This window comes from Gossypium arboreum, chromosome 9 (assembly GCF_025698485.1).
Source record: "Gossypium arboreum isolate Shixiya-1 chromosome 9, ASM2569848v2, whole genome shotgun sequence".
NCBI lineage: Eukaryota > Viridiplantae > Streptophyta > Magnoliopsida > Malvales > Malvaceae > Gossypium > Gossypium arboreum.
The window spans coordinates 10,883,195-10,897,582 of NC_069078.1; the positions used below are offsets into that span (position 1 = coordinate 10,883,195).

At 32.0% G+C, this 14,388-nt stretch overlaps 2 protein-coding genes and 1 pseudogene across 3 annotated transcripts; all 3 read left to right on the forward strand.

Moving 5' to 3' along the window:
• The first annotated feature begins 232 nt into the window (after nt 1-232).
• Nucleotides 233-2,483, forward strand: LOC108455657 (probable methyltransferase TCM_000331). Its single transcript, XM_017754195.2, has 4 exons — nt 233-543; nt 635-1,033; nt 1,600-1,848; nt 1,957-2,483. The coding sequence occupies exons 1-4, from the start codon at nt 469-471 to the stop codon at nt 2,317-2,319; spliced, it is 1,086 nt and encodes a 361-aa protein (XP_017609684.2). The 5' UTR covers nt 233-468; the 3' UTR covers nt 2,320-2,483.
• Nucleotides 2,484-3,943: 1,460 nt separating this feature from the next.
• On the forward strand, nt 3,944-5,835 carry LOC108455656 (probable methyltransferase TCM_000331; annotated as a pseudogene).
• Nucleotides 5,836-8,829: 2,994 nt separating this feature from the next.
• Nucleotides 8,830-14,089, forward strand: LOC108454340 (ABC transporter B family member 26, chloroplastic-like). Of its 2 annotated transcripts, none has more exons than XM_017752768.2 (18): nt 8,830-9,484; nt 9,581-9,708; nt 9,799-9,841; nt 10,062-10,106; nt 10,309-10,431; nt 10,518-10,621; nt 10,780-10,834; nt 10,912-10,982; nt 11,147-11,249; nt 11,413-11,623; nt 12,056-12,129; nt 12,453-12,512; nt 12,605-12,679; nt 12,845-12,919; nt 13,000-13,281; nt 13,379-13,443; nt 13,533-13,593; nt 13,700-14,089. In XM_017752768.2, the coding sequence occupies exons 1-18, from the start codon at nt 9,137-9,139 to the stop codon at nt 13,778-13,780; spliced, it is 2,004 nt and encodes a 667-aa protein (XP_017608257.1). In that variant the 5' UTR covers nt 8,830-9,136; the 3' UTR covers nt 13,781-14,089. The 2 variants fall into 2 exon arrangements, with proteins under 2 accessions (XP_017608257.1, XP_017608258.1); XM_017752769.2 differs by having other exon boundaries at nt 12,456-12,512.
• The last annotated feature ends 299 nt before the right edge of the window (nt 14,090-14,388 follow it).

Below are 14,388 nucleotides of genomic sequence, written 5' to 3' on the forward strand. Positions count from 1 at the left end.
AATAATTATTATTTTTTATATTATTTATGTAAAAAAATCCGTAAAGTTGAGTGGTTGGAGCGACAAAAGTTTAGTATTTTTTAAGTATAGTGTTTAAGTTGGAATGAAGAAAATGACGTAAATAATTTATTCCATTTAAAAATTAGTATAATATAATATTGTTTATTGACGTAGGATTAAAAAAAGTGAATTCACTGAAAACTGGAGTCTAGTTTCCAACGTATTCTACATAGCAGAGTGCTATTGTTGAAAACAACAATAAAGAAGCTATGAAAACATTTCTAACTTCATTGTATTCTTGAGAGTCACCAAGCCATAGCTAACTGTTAATTAACTGTTTTTAACAACTACCTAACTTTATCAGTAAAGCTACTGATGAAATACTCTTAACAGCTATATAGAAAGAGCTCGGGGAAACGCTACAACCAATATTACATCAAGTTTGTAGAGAAACTAATTAAGCAAAAAATGGCAGCGGAAAAGGTTCTTCGGATGAACCCAGCTGATCATGAAATTAGCTATGCTAATAATTCATTTTATCAGGTATTTTATTTTTTTCTTTTCAATATCAATCAATTCTCCATTATATATATTCAATAAATACCAAGATAACTTTTTTCTTTTTTTCATCCAGAAAGAAGTATTAATGAAGGTAAGGCCAATCGTTGAAGAAGCCATCACAGATATGTTGAAGAAAATTGGTGTTCCAACTTGTATGAAGATGGTAGACATGGGTTGCGCCTCAGGCCCTAATACCTTCCAGGCTATATCTCACGTTATAGACACCGTCCATGGGTTATGTGAACAACAAGGGTTGAAATTACCCGAGTTTGAAGTGCTTCTAAATGATCTGCCAGAGAATGACTTCAACTCAGTGTTTAAGTCAATTCCTGATTTTTATAAACAAAAAGGAGATTTGGTTCAGGAAAGGTCTTTCATAGGAGGAGTTGCAGGTTCTTTCTACCACAGACTCTTTCCAAGTACAAGCCTGCACTTTGTACATTCTTCCAATGGGCTTCATTGGCTCTCAAAGGTCAGTCATGGCATTCCACCTCCATGGATATAAATCTATATCTATATATATCTTTTCTATCAATAATTAGCAGCTTTTAACCAAAAACATACCCTTCATTTAGAAACACTAATAAAAACTTTAAATCTAAATAAATATAAAATTTTATAAACTCAAGCTTTATCATATCAAATAATAATGGAAAATACACAAAAACGTAGTTAATTATAGAGCTTTGTTGAAATCTTCAAATATTTTGATATTGCAAATTAGAACTTTCATTTATTTTTATGGTGAGAAAGTTTTGAGGTATTAGAAAAGAAAACATGAAGTATAATTTGAAGATCATAATTCAGTATATGTAATTTCTACTTATTTTCTTTTCATAAATTTAAAATTTATTCTTTGAGTATCGTAATTGCATCAATAAATTCCATTTTAACTTTTAGTTATATTAAATGAATTTTAATTTAGGGTAAAACCAAATAATACAATTATTATTTACATATAAATCCAACAATGTCTTCAATATGCTTCTTCTTTTTTTATCAATACTTGTTATGGTTGAATTTTGATCATGTGATTAGCTCCCAGTTGGGCTAGAGAACAACAAGGGTAACATATGCATGGCAAGATCAAGTCCTCCCAACATATTCAAAGCTTATGCGAATCAATTTTGGGAAGACTTCACAAATTTTCTAAGTTCACGCTCCAAAGAAATAGTACGCCAAGGTTGTATGGTGCTAACCTTCATGGTTAGGAGAAACCCAAATCCCTCCCACGAACATCATTGTTTGGAACTTCTTGCTAAATCCCTTCTTGACTTGGTTGCACAGGTTGTAATTTGTATACCATATTTATATATTTTGGTTTCCTTATGAATGCATGTGCGGTACAATTATTCATTCAATATTGCAATAAATTAACTTAGTTAAGCATTGTAGGGAATTGTAAAAGAGGCAGATGTGGATTCGTTCAACCTTCCTATATATCCACCTTGCAAAGAAGAAGTGGTTGATATTGTTGAGAAGGAAGGGTCGTTTGAGATTAAGCAGCTACAGGTTTTCGTAATGGACATCGATCCTCTAAGCAGAGATGAGAAGGTTCGTAACAAAGAATTTTATATGAAAATGGGGAACAACATTGCAAATACTTTCAGAGCTGGTTTAGAACCTATTCTCTGCGGTCATTTTGGAGATGCTATACTTGATGAGTTGTTCCGGAAGTTTGCGTCACATGTAGCGGATGATCCAAATAGGTCAATGCATCAGATCGTTAACCTCGTGGTTTCATTGATAAAAAAATAGTTTTTAGTAAAGGCACTTAAAAATTATCAGAGGATCTGAATCACCGCATCAGGTAAATATTATTTACTTGACCAATATCATCTTGAAATAAAATTATGAAGCCCTCATAATAAAATTTGAATCTATGTTATTCAATTGGTAAATAAGAGTTCATAGTTACTCCAAACAAATATTCGATATATTTTTTTACAATTTAATCCTTAAGCTTTAATTAATTATTTTTTCAGTTAAATTACTCAACTTATCTTCAATATATTTGTAACACCCTGATATTCGATCCGATCATCGGGTCAGAGCTATAAGGTGGCACATTCGTTGTCGGAGTAATTGTAATATATAACATTCAATTCAACATTAATATACATTCAATTACAAGTGAATCATACGCATTAAATAATATACAATAATTTTTGAGTCTTATACGAGCTTATGAAAGATCGTTTACTAACCTGAGGTCGATACAGACCAAATTGTAAAGAATGCAAAGTTTCAAATCGACGTCGTGACTTCGAGATTTCCTTATCGCGATGTGACTCTCTAAGTAGGGTTCGTCGCAAGAACCCTACTCTGCTCCTTGTTGTGACGTCAAAGGTTCGTTATCACAATGTGGCAATCTGTTCCTTCCAAATACAATCTAAACTCTTTTCCCGGGAGGAGGATTGAAGTGTTGACCTCCCCCTCTTTGCATTAGTGTTTCTTTCTTCTGCTTCTCTTGCTATTCTTTGGAACGGTCACATGATATCATCCGATCTCAATGTGCGTACGAAATATCTATGGTGGTGTTGTACGAGATCTTTCTCTGTTTGCTATGGGAATGGGAACAGCTCTTTTTTCCTATATCCGCTATGCTATACAAGTTGAATCAACCTGAAATTTATTTATATACATATTTCCATGCTACTAACCTGATAACCTACCAAAACATCAAGTGAGAATCTACCTAAAATGATGGCAACTTTCAAACAATTAAGTTTTACAATTTAGCCATTTTCATAAACAAAGTTTAATTGCTAACAAGTTCACACCAATTTCATTCAATTTCTTAACAATGACAACTTTCAAAACTTTAATAAATTTACAATTTAGTACATGAGATGACTAAATCAAACTCTCATGACCTCAAGTCTATAAAAAAAAATACAAAATGGTTAGAGGCTTACTTTGGAATTAGGGTCGAAAGCTTCAAACCTAACAAAAATGGTGTTTTCCTCTTAGTTTTCTTCTTTGTCCAGTTGGAGAAGATGGAATTCTCATCTCACCTTCCACTAAGTTCTGTTTTATACATAGCTTAAGGGTTAATTAAGCTTAATTTACTTAATTAATCATGTGTCTTGACCATTTAACCTTTGTTTTCTTAATTTAATTTATACATGTATTACCATCCATTGGCATATAATTTAGAATGGTTTATTAACCATTTAAAAATTATATTTGGTCCCATAAAATCTCACTCCCTATATAATATTGTATATATGACGTAGGATTATAAAAAGTGAATTCACTGAAAACTGGAGTCTAGTTTCCAACATATACTATGTAGCAGAGTGCTATAGATAGAAAGAACTTGGGGAAACGCTACAACCATTATTACATTAAGTTTGTAGAGAAACCAATTAAGCAAAAAATGGCAGCAGAAAAGTTTCTTTGGATGAACCCAGCTGATCATGAAATTAGCTATGCTAATAATTCATTTTATCAGGTCTTTTATTTTTTTTTCCTTTTTCTTTTCAATATCAATCAATTCTCCATTGTATATATTCAACAAATACCAATATCTTTTTCTTTTCTTCATTCAGAAAGAAGTATTTATGAAGGTAAGGCCAATCGTTGAAGAAGCCATCACAGATATGTTGAAGAAAATTGGTGTTCCAACTTGTATGAAGGTGGTAGACATGGGTTGCGCCTCAGGCCCTACTACCTTCCAGGCTATATCTCACGTTATAGACACCGTCCATGGGATATGTCAACAACAAGAATTGAAATTACCCGAGTTTGAAGTGCTTCTAAATGATCTCCCGGAGAATGACTTCAACTCAGTGTTTAAGTCAATTCCTGATTTCTATAAACAAAAAGGAGATTTGGTTCAGGAAAGGTGTTTCATAAGAGGAGTTGCAGGTTCTTTCTACCACAGGCTCTTTCCAAGTACAAGCCTGCACTTTGTACATTCTTCCACTGGGCTTCATTGGCTCTCAAAGGTCAGTCATGACACTCCACCTCCATGTATTTAAATATATATATATATATATATATATTAGCGTCTTTTCTATCAATAATTAACAGCTTTTAACCAAAAGCAAACCCTTCATTTAGAAACACTAATAAAAACTTTAAATCGTTATATCTAAATCAAAAGAAATATGAAATTTTATAAACTCAAGCTTTATCGTATCAAATAATAATGAAATAAATTATAAAAGTGTACTTAATTATAGAGCTTTGTTGAAATCTTTAAATATTTTGATATTGCAAATTAGATCTTCTATTTTTTTTATGAAGAAGTTTGAGGTATTAAAAACAAAACATGAAGTATAATTTGAAGATCATAATTCGTGTATGTAATTTCTATTTATTTTTCTTCTTCATATCTTTTCTTTCATAAATTAAAATTTATTATTTGAGTATCGTTATTAGATAAATAAATCCCATTTTAACTTTTAATTATATTAAATGAATTTTATGTTAGGGTAAAACCAAATAATACAATTATTATTTACATAGAAATCCAACAATGTCTTCAATGCTTCTTCTTTTTTTTATCAATACTTGTTATGGTTGAATTTTGATCATGTGATTAGCTACCGGTTGGACTAGAGAACAATAAGGGTAACATATGCATGGCAAGATAAAGTCCTCCCAACATATTCAAAGCTTATGCGAATCAATTTCAGGAAGACTTCACAAAGTTTCTAAGTTCACGCTCCAAATAAATAATACGCCAAGGTTGTATGGTGCTAACCTTCGTGGTTAGGAGAAACCCAAATCCCTCCCACGAACATCATTGTTTGGAACTTCTTGCTAAATCCCTTCTTGACTTGGTTGCACAGGTTGTAAATTTGTATATAATATTTATATATTTTGGTTTCCTTATGAATGCATGTGGGGTACAATTATTCATTCAATATTGCAATAAATTAACTTACTTAGGCATTGTAGGGAATTGTAAAAGAAGCAGATGTGGATACTTTCAGCCTTCCTATATATCTACCTTACAAAGAAGAAGTGATTGAGATTGCTGAGAAAAGAAGGGTCGTTTGAGTTAAGCTGCTACAACTTTTCGTAATGGACATTGATCCTCTAAGCCAAGATGAGAAGGTTTGTAACAAAGAATTTTATATGAAAATGGGCAACAACATTGCAAATGCTTTCAAAGTTGGTTTAGAACCTATTCTCTGTTGTCATTTTGGAGATGCTATACTTGACAAGTTGTTCCGGAAGTTTGTGTCACATGTAGTGGATGATCCAAATAGTTCAATGCATCATATGGTTAGCCTCGTGGTTTCATTGACAAAAAAGTAATTTTTAGTAAGGGCACTTAAATATTATCAGAGGATTTGAATTACCTATAACGTGACAAGTCTTCTATGAATATTATGAAATATTGTTGACTATTCTAGGATGTCGTAGAAAATGACTCACAAATATCAATATGAATTAATTTTAAGACGTTTGAAGATTTATTAGCGCCCAATCTTTTGGTTTTGGTCTGTTTTCTTTTGATGCAATTAACACAGACATCAAAGTCTATGAAGTTAAGCGACTCTAAAATGCCATTAGACACAAGGCGCTTAACTCTACCTTTTGAGATTTGACCTAAGCGCTTATGTCATAATGATGTTGAATTTTTCTTATTTAATTTTCGTTTAATATCACGTGATTCTACATGCAAGATTTCATTATAGGATGCAACTGTATCTAGCAGACAAAGGTTTTCATAAGCATTTAAATAATCAGTTCCAACAACATTTGAATTTAAAGACAAACTAAACTAATTGTTTCCAAATGAATAATAATATCCAAATTTGTCGAACAAAGAAACATAAACTAAATTACACCTAAAAGATGGTACTATAAAAGTGTCTTTTAAATCCAAATAAAAACTAGTTCCTAATAACAACCTAAAATGTCCAATTGCTTCCATTTTCATCGATTTTCCATCGCTCACGAAGATGTGTCTTTCACCATCACTTGGCTTTCAGTAGCTCAGGCAAATCTACATAGAAACACTTATGTGAGTAGTAGCACCAAAATCTATCCACCAAGTGTTTTTAGATATTGAAGCTAAATTAACCTTAGAACATACCAAAGTAAGAATTATACATTTCTTTACATGCCAGACATGATATTTGACACATTCTTTCTTCACGTGTCTAGACTCGTTACAAAAGAAACAATCCTTTGTAACTTCTTATTGTTTCTTTTTAGCTAGACCCTTAGTAGTTTCATTCTGATATTTTATTTTCTTGCTCTTATCTTTAGAGGCACTAGCCAAATGAACACTTTCAGACTTATCATACTTCAACCTTTCTTCCTATTTCACACAATGAGAAATGAGCTAATTTAGATCCCATTAATCTTATTGATAGTTTTAACTAATTTTGAATTGGTTAAATTGTGCAGAAAGCGATACCAAAACCATAAAAACAAACAATTCCTCAGAAAAATTAATCTTAAGTGTCTTATATCTTGAAGCAATATGAAACATCTCCATAATTTATTCCCTTACATTTTCTTGACCTTTATACTTCATACTTCATAGATATCAAAGAAGTCAATATATATATAATCGAAATATCAAATCAAAATATCAAACCCATAAAATTTTATGAACCAATCATTCCAAAAAAAATAGAAACTTAATTAATTCCCAATGATTCGACATGACAAGGCTCTAATACCAATTGTTAGAACCGTAAAATTTTGATATAAAACTTAATAAATCAAACTTTGTCATGTTAGATCATCAAGAATAAACCAAAAACAAAAGTAAATGCGGAAGCGTACTTGAATCCATTATTGGAGATTACCCAGAAGGTTTTAATCTTCTAAGAAAATAGTTTTTCTCTTTATATAATTCACTGTGATGATAATGGAAAAAAAATGAGATATCATTATTTCTTGGGGACCACTACCTCTTTTAAATAACTGATTATTAAATCAGCATTGGGTATTTATAATTTGGCCCCTTATCAAATTATAAGTACTACTTATGACATCTACATATTATTTCCATGACACTTTAATTCCTATAATATTTATAACATAATTGGTTACTTAATATTGTATTACACTTTATAATTGCATTATATATTATATATTATACATATGTGCTCATAATTGAGGATTTTAATTCAACAAGACCGACATGTTTTGATGTATTATTTTGAGTTTATTGATATTTTAAATATTTATCGCATATATATTTATAATCTCACTTTTAGTTTCTTAATAAATTATATATTATTTTGATAAAAATAAATTATAAATTATATATACATACAAATATATCCCAATTATATACATATAAATATATTTCTATGTAAATATAAGTTTTCAATTATTAATTAAGTTCAATAATTTAATTTAATAGCTTTTAATTTTAAATTTAATAATAGAAAAATTAAAATGGTTAAAATAAAAAAATAAAAAAATAGTTTAAAATATCAAAATTTTGTACCAACCGATATAGGATGATACAAGCTAGTATTCATTGAAAGGAGCCGAAACATATTAAAATATTGACCCAAAAAAGTAGACTACTCTACACATTCCAATTACTTAATAGACTTGTGATTAGTCTCGAATGAGGTTAAATTAGATATTAAATCAATAGAATGCTCTGTTGGAGTTTATTTTCTAAATTTATAATCCTAAAACTTGAAATTAACTCAATTTAAATAGGGATGAGTAAAACTCGATTTGATTTGATTCGAAAAATAAAATAAAAAATCAAATTTTGACTTTTTCAAGTCAACTCAAATAAGTAATTCGAGTTTTGAGTTCGAGCCGAGTTGAATTTTACAATTCGAATAATTCTAGTAATAGATTGGTGTAAATACTCTTTTAGTCCTTGCCAATTTTGAAAATGAGCAAATTTGTTAATCTCTAAAAAATTACAAAAATCCAAAATAATTTTCAAAATTTAAAATTTATATTTTAAAAAATTATAATTTTTTAAAAAATATAGAGTAAAATTTTAAAATTTTCTAAAATAATAATTAGACCTAAATAAGTTAATTAATGATTCAAGTATATCATAGTAGAGTATGTTAATATTTTATTATTTTACTTTGAAAAATTTTTAATATATATGATTTCAAATTTATGTACATCAAATTAATTATATGGTAATAAAATTTTAATTTAATATATTTAATTTTTAATTTAATTGAAAAATTTCAATCAATTCGATTCGACTCAAATTTTATTTTACTAGACTCAAGAAAAGTTATTAAATTAAATTAAAATAATAAAATATAACTCCTCATCTCATTTAACATTAAATTTGTTCCATGCATCGAAGTGAGATAAAAAATTTCATTTATCTTATTTTATTTAATCTCATATTACAGTATTGTGAATAGAAATCCGACTTGGTGCAAGAGTTCGGAGTGTATCGAACATAAAGAGAAAAAGGAGTTCTCTTGGTGCTGAAGCGAGCCGTTTTGTGACCCATTGGCGCCTTGGCTGCGTTGCTCTGAGAAGCAAGCTCAAGCTCTCAAGAGAAGATTAGCTTCTCCATTTCGAAAACAGATACTTATGATTTTGATCCTAGATATTCCAAATTTACCCTTTCCCTTTCTCTAATTTTACCACCACCATGCCCATCTCTCTTTCATCTTCCCCCTCTTACTCTATTCTCAACCTAAAAACCAGACTCCACTCTCCGCTCTATCTCACGACAGTGAAACGACACCGTCTCTGGTCTCCAACTCCAACCAAAAATTACAATGCCGATTTCCAAGAAATTCTTCCCGGAAAATATTCCGGTCATTTGGGAGCCGTCCAGGCACGTGGCAGCTGGTGGAACCTTCCCGGTGTCCAAGCTTCGGAATCCTCTACGGCGAAGCCTGTTACTGTTTCGATGGCTCTTAAGCGAATATGGGGTTTGATCGGAGACGATAATTGGATTGTTTTTCTCGCGCTCGGTGCTTTGTTCATCGCTGCTGTTCGTAAAATTCATAACTCAATTGAAAATTTTAGCATTTTAAAATGAATTTCTTATTTCTCTATTTTAAAATAAAAAAAAAGAGTTAAATTCCAGGTTTCGGAGATTTCGATGCCTAGGATATTGGCGGCGTCGGTATTTTCTGCTAACAGTGGTGAGTCCGCAGCGTTTTTTAGAAGCTCGCGGATGTTGATTTTACTGTTAATTATCTCAGGAATTTGCAGGTATTTTATAAAACTTGTAAATGTTATTTGCTTTCGTTTATTTGAGTGAATTGTTTGAAATTTTATTTCTCTCTTTTATGTGAATTGCAGTGGCTTGCGAAGTGGCTGCTTTGCCATGGCAAATACAATCTTGGTAAGAAATTTTTTTTACATAAATTTAGTGCTACTTACGCTTTTGCTTTGCAAAATAAAGGGGGAAAGTCTTTATTGTTATTTTTTTGGTATATTGAACTATTATATTTCAATTTTTAGCTTCTTATCATTCATTTTAGTTATTTGCTAAAAAGTAGTAAATAAACACAACCTTATATTTTCATTTCCCTTTTTCTCTGACTGCAATACTTTAATTGCAGGTTAAGCGTCTTAGGCGAAGCTTATATGCATATCTTGTTTTTCAGGTTCGTGATCTATTTGAGAATTGTTTGTAGTACTTGGGGTTGTGAATTATGATGATGATGATACTTGGGGTATAGGTTCGACCATCTAAACACCCTTCAAATGCGTGGAAAACTAGAAAAAAAGTTCAACATATCTGTGTTGGACACTTACCTGTATTGGTTTGTAGTAAACCACTATCTGCTGCTGGTGCTTTTGATGTAGGATATATCCTTTTTTGACATGGAAACAGTTGGTAGTTTGACGAGTAGGCTTGGATCAGATTGTCAACGGCTCTCTCATGTTATTGGGAATGATATCCATCTGATAATCCGCAATGCTATTCAGGTTTTTTTTTTTTTTTAATATTATGCTTGCTGTGAATTTTTGTTTCCGGGTAGAGTTTGATAACTTAATTCCTTTTGGATTTTTAGGGAACAGGTGCTTTGATAAATTTACTGACTTTATCTTGGCCACTTACATTACCAACTTTGATTATATGCTCTGTTCTTGCTATAATATTTTCCATTTATGGCCGGTGAGAATTCTCTCTCTTTTCACCTTAATTAAGCTATTGAATTATCCCTCTTAGCTTATTTCTGGATCTCAGTTTATGGTAGATTGCTTTTCTTTATATGATTATGTGGTGTACTTATTATGCATATGCTGAACTAGCATTGCTGATGATTTTGGTAGGTACCAAAAGAGAGCTGCAAAGTTAATGCAAGAGTTCAATGCATGTGCCAACAATGTAAAACATGACTTCAGATTGCTGCCAGAGTTATGCCAGTCAAGTAACATTCTAATATAACCAGTATCTTAATGTAGGTTGCACAAGAAACACTTTCTTTGATGAGAACTGTCCGGGCTTATGGAACAGAAGGAGAAGAAGTTGAAAGGCAACATTCTATCTAGCATTACTCCACTAAGCATTCAAAAAATTTATGGGTGTACTTTTTCCTCTTTGATTGGCGCTTCTTTGTAAGGCACAGACGTTGACACCCAGGGCTTTCATGACAGAAAAAAAATGTTAAATTTTATTGTTGATCCCATTTGGTTTTAGGTACAAGCGGTGGCTGGATGAATTGGCTTTTGTAAGCATTCGAGAGAGTGCAGCTTATGGATTGTGGAGTATGAGTTTTCTCACCCTTTACCGTTTTACACAGGTTATTTACCATACATCCTATCCCTTTGCCTCTGGTTGTATTAACCCCACTGCAAATGATGAAATGTAGGAAGATGCATCATAGTGATAAAAAAAAAAGGTTGCTAATTCTAATGAAGATTTATTATATGACTTACTGTTAATTCACATATGATATATTGCAGGTTCTTGCGGTGCTTTTAGGAGGAATCTGCATCATGAATTCACAACTATCACCTGAACAGCTTACTAAGTACATATTATACTGTGAGTGGTTGATTTATGCTACTTGGAGGGTCGTAGACAACTCATCATCACTATTGCAGTCCATTGGAGCATGTGAAAAGGTTTTCCATTTAATGGATCTCTTGCCTACTGATCAGTTCTTATCACAAGGCAAGTAATTTGTGTCTCTTTTTAGGGTGATATCCCGTAATCCTAGATAGTTTTTAGATTAACGGAGTTTTGTTTCAGTTCATTCAGTTTAGCTTTCATCATTTGACATGCTGTGAGAGATAGTCTTTGCACTCTTTCTTGCCTAGTCTTTGCACTCTTTCTTGCCTCTTATTAAATTGTTAAACAATTTGGAGAAGAACTTTGCATCATCTTACCTGTATCCAAAGCATTTAACCTGAAAGAAATTGTCTCTTATTATTGTTCATGAAAGATGCTAAAAACGAGAATCAAATCCTATAATCTTAAACTTGTAATTTGATCGGCTAATTCATTTTAATTCAGAACTTTGTTCTAAATCTGATGATCTCATTAGAACCAATTTTTCTTTCAAATAATTAATTTTCTTTGAATTGTCCACCCCAATGTTTTCAGGAGTGAAGCTGCAGAGACTAATGGGGAATATACAGTTTGTGAATGTATCTTTTCACTACCCTTCAAGGATCTCAGTATGTCTCATGTCCTTACAAAAGTATCATTATACCAAATCGTAAATTTTTATTTTGTTTCTATGGTATGCTATAATTTCCATTATCTTAACAATCATCATTAAGATTTTAAAACTTCTTCATTAGGGATTCTATAGGGAGTCATCCACAATTGAGCAATCAGCCATTAATAAAAAAATATAAAAGATCTCCGTAACTAAATTGATAAATTTGGTCTACCTTTTCAATATTCTTGCCCTCTCACCTCCTCTTCTTCCTGATTTTCTCGTTAGAGTGGATTATGACAAGAAACATTTTCTGGTCTCTATTTTCTGATATTCAAGCAGGTACCTATACTAGATCGTCTAAACCTTGCTATACAAGCCAACGAAGTGGTTGCAATTGTAAGAAATTCCATTTCATGGTTGTTACTATTCTTCCATTGGTGTTTAAAACGGGGATTTGAGGTTTGACTGATCATTCTTATCTTGACAAGGTTGGTTTAAGTGGTAGTGGAAAAAGCACAATAGTGAATCTCCTGCTACGTCTCTATCAGCCAGTTAGTGGTCAGGTTAGCTTTGTCCTTCTCATATATTATGTTTCTCCATATCATCATACTGGTTCAATGACTGCTGTGTGTTGGCAGGTGATTATTCTTTTATGCTTTTTTTATTTAGTTACTGGTATTTGGAAGTTAGGGATTTCATGCTAAGTGTCTCTGATGGTCGAATTGCAGATATACATGGATGGTCTCCCACTCGATGAGTTGGACATCAGGTGGCTGAGAGAAAAGATTGGATTTGTTGGACAGGTCAGACTACATATTCTCTTTTCTTTGAAGCATGCTTGAATGTAGCTACACGGAATATTCTAAATCTGTAATTCAGTCAGGAACCCGATTTGTTTAATATGGATATCAAGTCCAACATTAAATACGGTTGCCCTAGAGAAGTTAAAGATGAAGATATAGAATGGGCTGCAAAGCAAGCCCATGCGCATGAATTTATTTCATCTCTTCCTCATGGTTATCAAACAATTGTTGATAATGATTTGCTCAGTGGTGGACAAAGGCAACGAATTGCTATTGCTAGGGCGATTCTCCCTGATCCTGCAATTCTTGTCCTGGATGAAGCCACCAGTGCGCTAGATGCGGAAAGTGAGCACTATCTCAAAGTAAGCATATAAAACTCATTGTCCTAAAATGATAGTAAAATATGAAATTCGCCATGTTTTTAACGAGCACTAATCCATTACCTTCTATTATCTTTAGGGGGTTTTTCATGGACTCAGAAATGAGAGTAGATCAAAAAGAACAATCATTCTTATAGCACATAGGTCTGGTATTTTCATATTTGCAGCTTTAGTCATTTTGATTTCTAGTTTTAGATTTGATCATGTTTGGAACATTGGAATTAACTCTGCAGGTTGTCTACCATTAAGACCGCTGACAGAATTGTTGTAATGGACAAGGGTCAAATCATCGAGGCATGATATTTTTTTGTCTATTCTCTTTTTGCAAATAATGGTTGTATCTTTTGACTGAAATCAATTATAGCCAACTTATGCATTTGCTTGCTTTATTTGCGGTCAGATGGGTGACCACACTGAGCTTCTACAGAAGGGTGGGTTGTACTCTCGATTAATCGGTGCCCAAGCCAAATCCATGGCTTGATTCTAAAACCCTTGGAGCAATTTCAGCTGTTTTTCTCAGTTGCCGATTCAGGGTAGAAGTAAGTAAGTAATCAATTACCTGTTGTTTTATTCATCATTGTTTTGCAGCTACCGTCTCATATTGTAGGATAGACATATGTTGTTGCACGAGTCTGTCTTTAAAGCCGTAGTCCTAACTTTGTACTTGAAATGCTGATTGGCAAATCAAGGCCCGCAAATATTTGCATTCGACACTTGTATTTGATTCGAATACGCATATAAAAACATAAAACTCTTATCTATCTATCTATAAAAACTTAAAAAGATTAAATGTGTGCATATCAAATTTGAAATCTCGATAACATAGCTCATAAGTAATTTTTCTGGAGATGTATAGTGCATTTGTCCTCTTAAATAGACTACTTGTCATGTTGGAGTTAAAAGTGCATGCATTTGAACTGATTAAAAGCTAAATGCAAACGTCAAAAATCATGATTTTGTTTTCGTCATAACAAAAACCCAAATGGACACCAAAAAACTCTACAAGAAAACAGATACAATCATGAAAATATGAGTGAATGTAATTAACTTTTATTAGCAAAAGATGTATATACCTTAATCTTATATTTT

What these genes read in the sequence shown, in the direction of transcription:
- LOC108455657 (XM_017754195.2), top strand. Translation starts at nt 469, where the DNA reads ATGGCAGCGGAAAAGGTTCTTCGGATGAACCCAGCTGATCATGAAATT. An exon ending in CTAATAATTCATTTTATCAG is followed by an intron (nt 544 to 634) that starts GTATTTTATTTT and finishes TTTTTCATCCAG; the next exon opens with AAAGAAGTATTAATGAAGGT. An exon ending in TTCTTGACTTGGTTGCACAG is followed by an intron (nt 1,849 to 1,956) that starts GTTGTAATTTGT and finishes TAAGCATTGTAG; the next exon opens with GGAATTGTAAAAGAGGCAGA.
- LOC108454340 (XM_017752768.2), top strand. Translation starts at nt 9,137, where the DNA reads ATGCCCATCTCTCTTTCATCTTCCCCCTCTTACTCTATTCTCAACCTA. An exon ending in CCCTTTACCGTTTTACACAG is followed by an intron (nt 11,250 to 11,412) that starts GTTATTTACCAT and finishes GATATATTGCAG; the next exon opens with GTTCTTGCGGTGCTTTTAGG. An exon ending in CCAACGAAGTGGTTGCAATT is followed by an intron (nt 12,513 to 12,604) that starts GTAAGAAATTCC and finishes TATCTTGACAAG; the next exon opens with GTTGGTTTAAGTGGTAGTGG.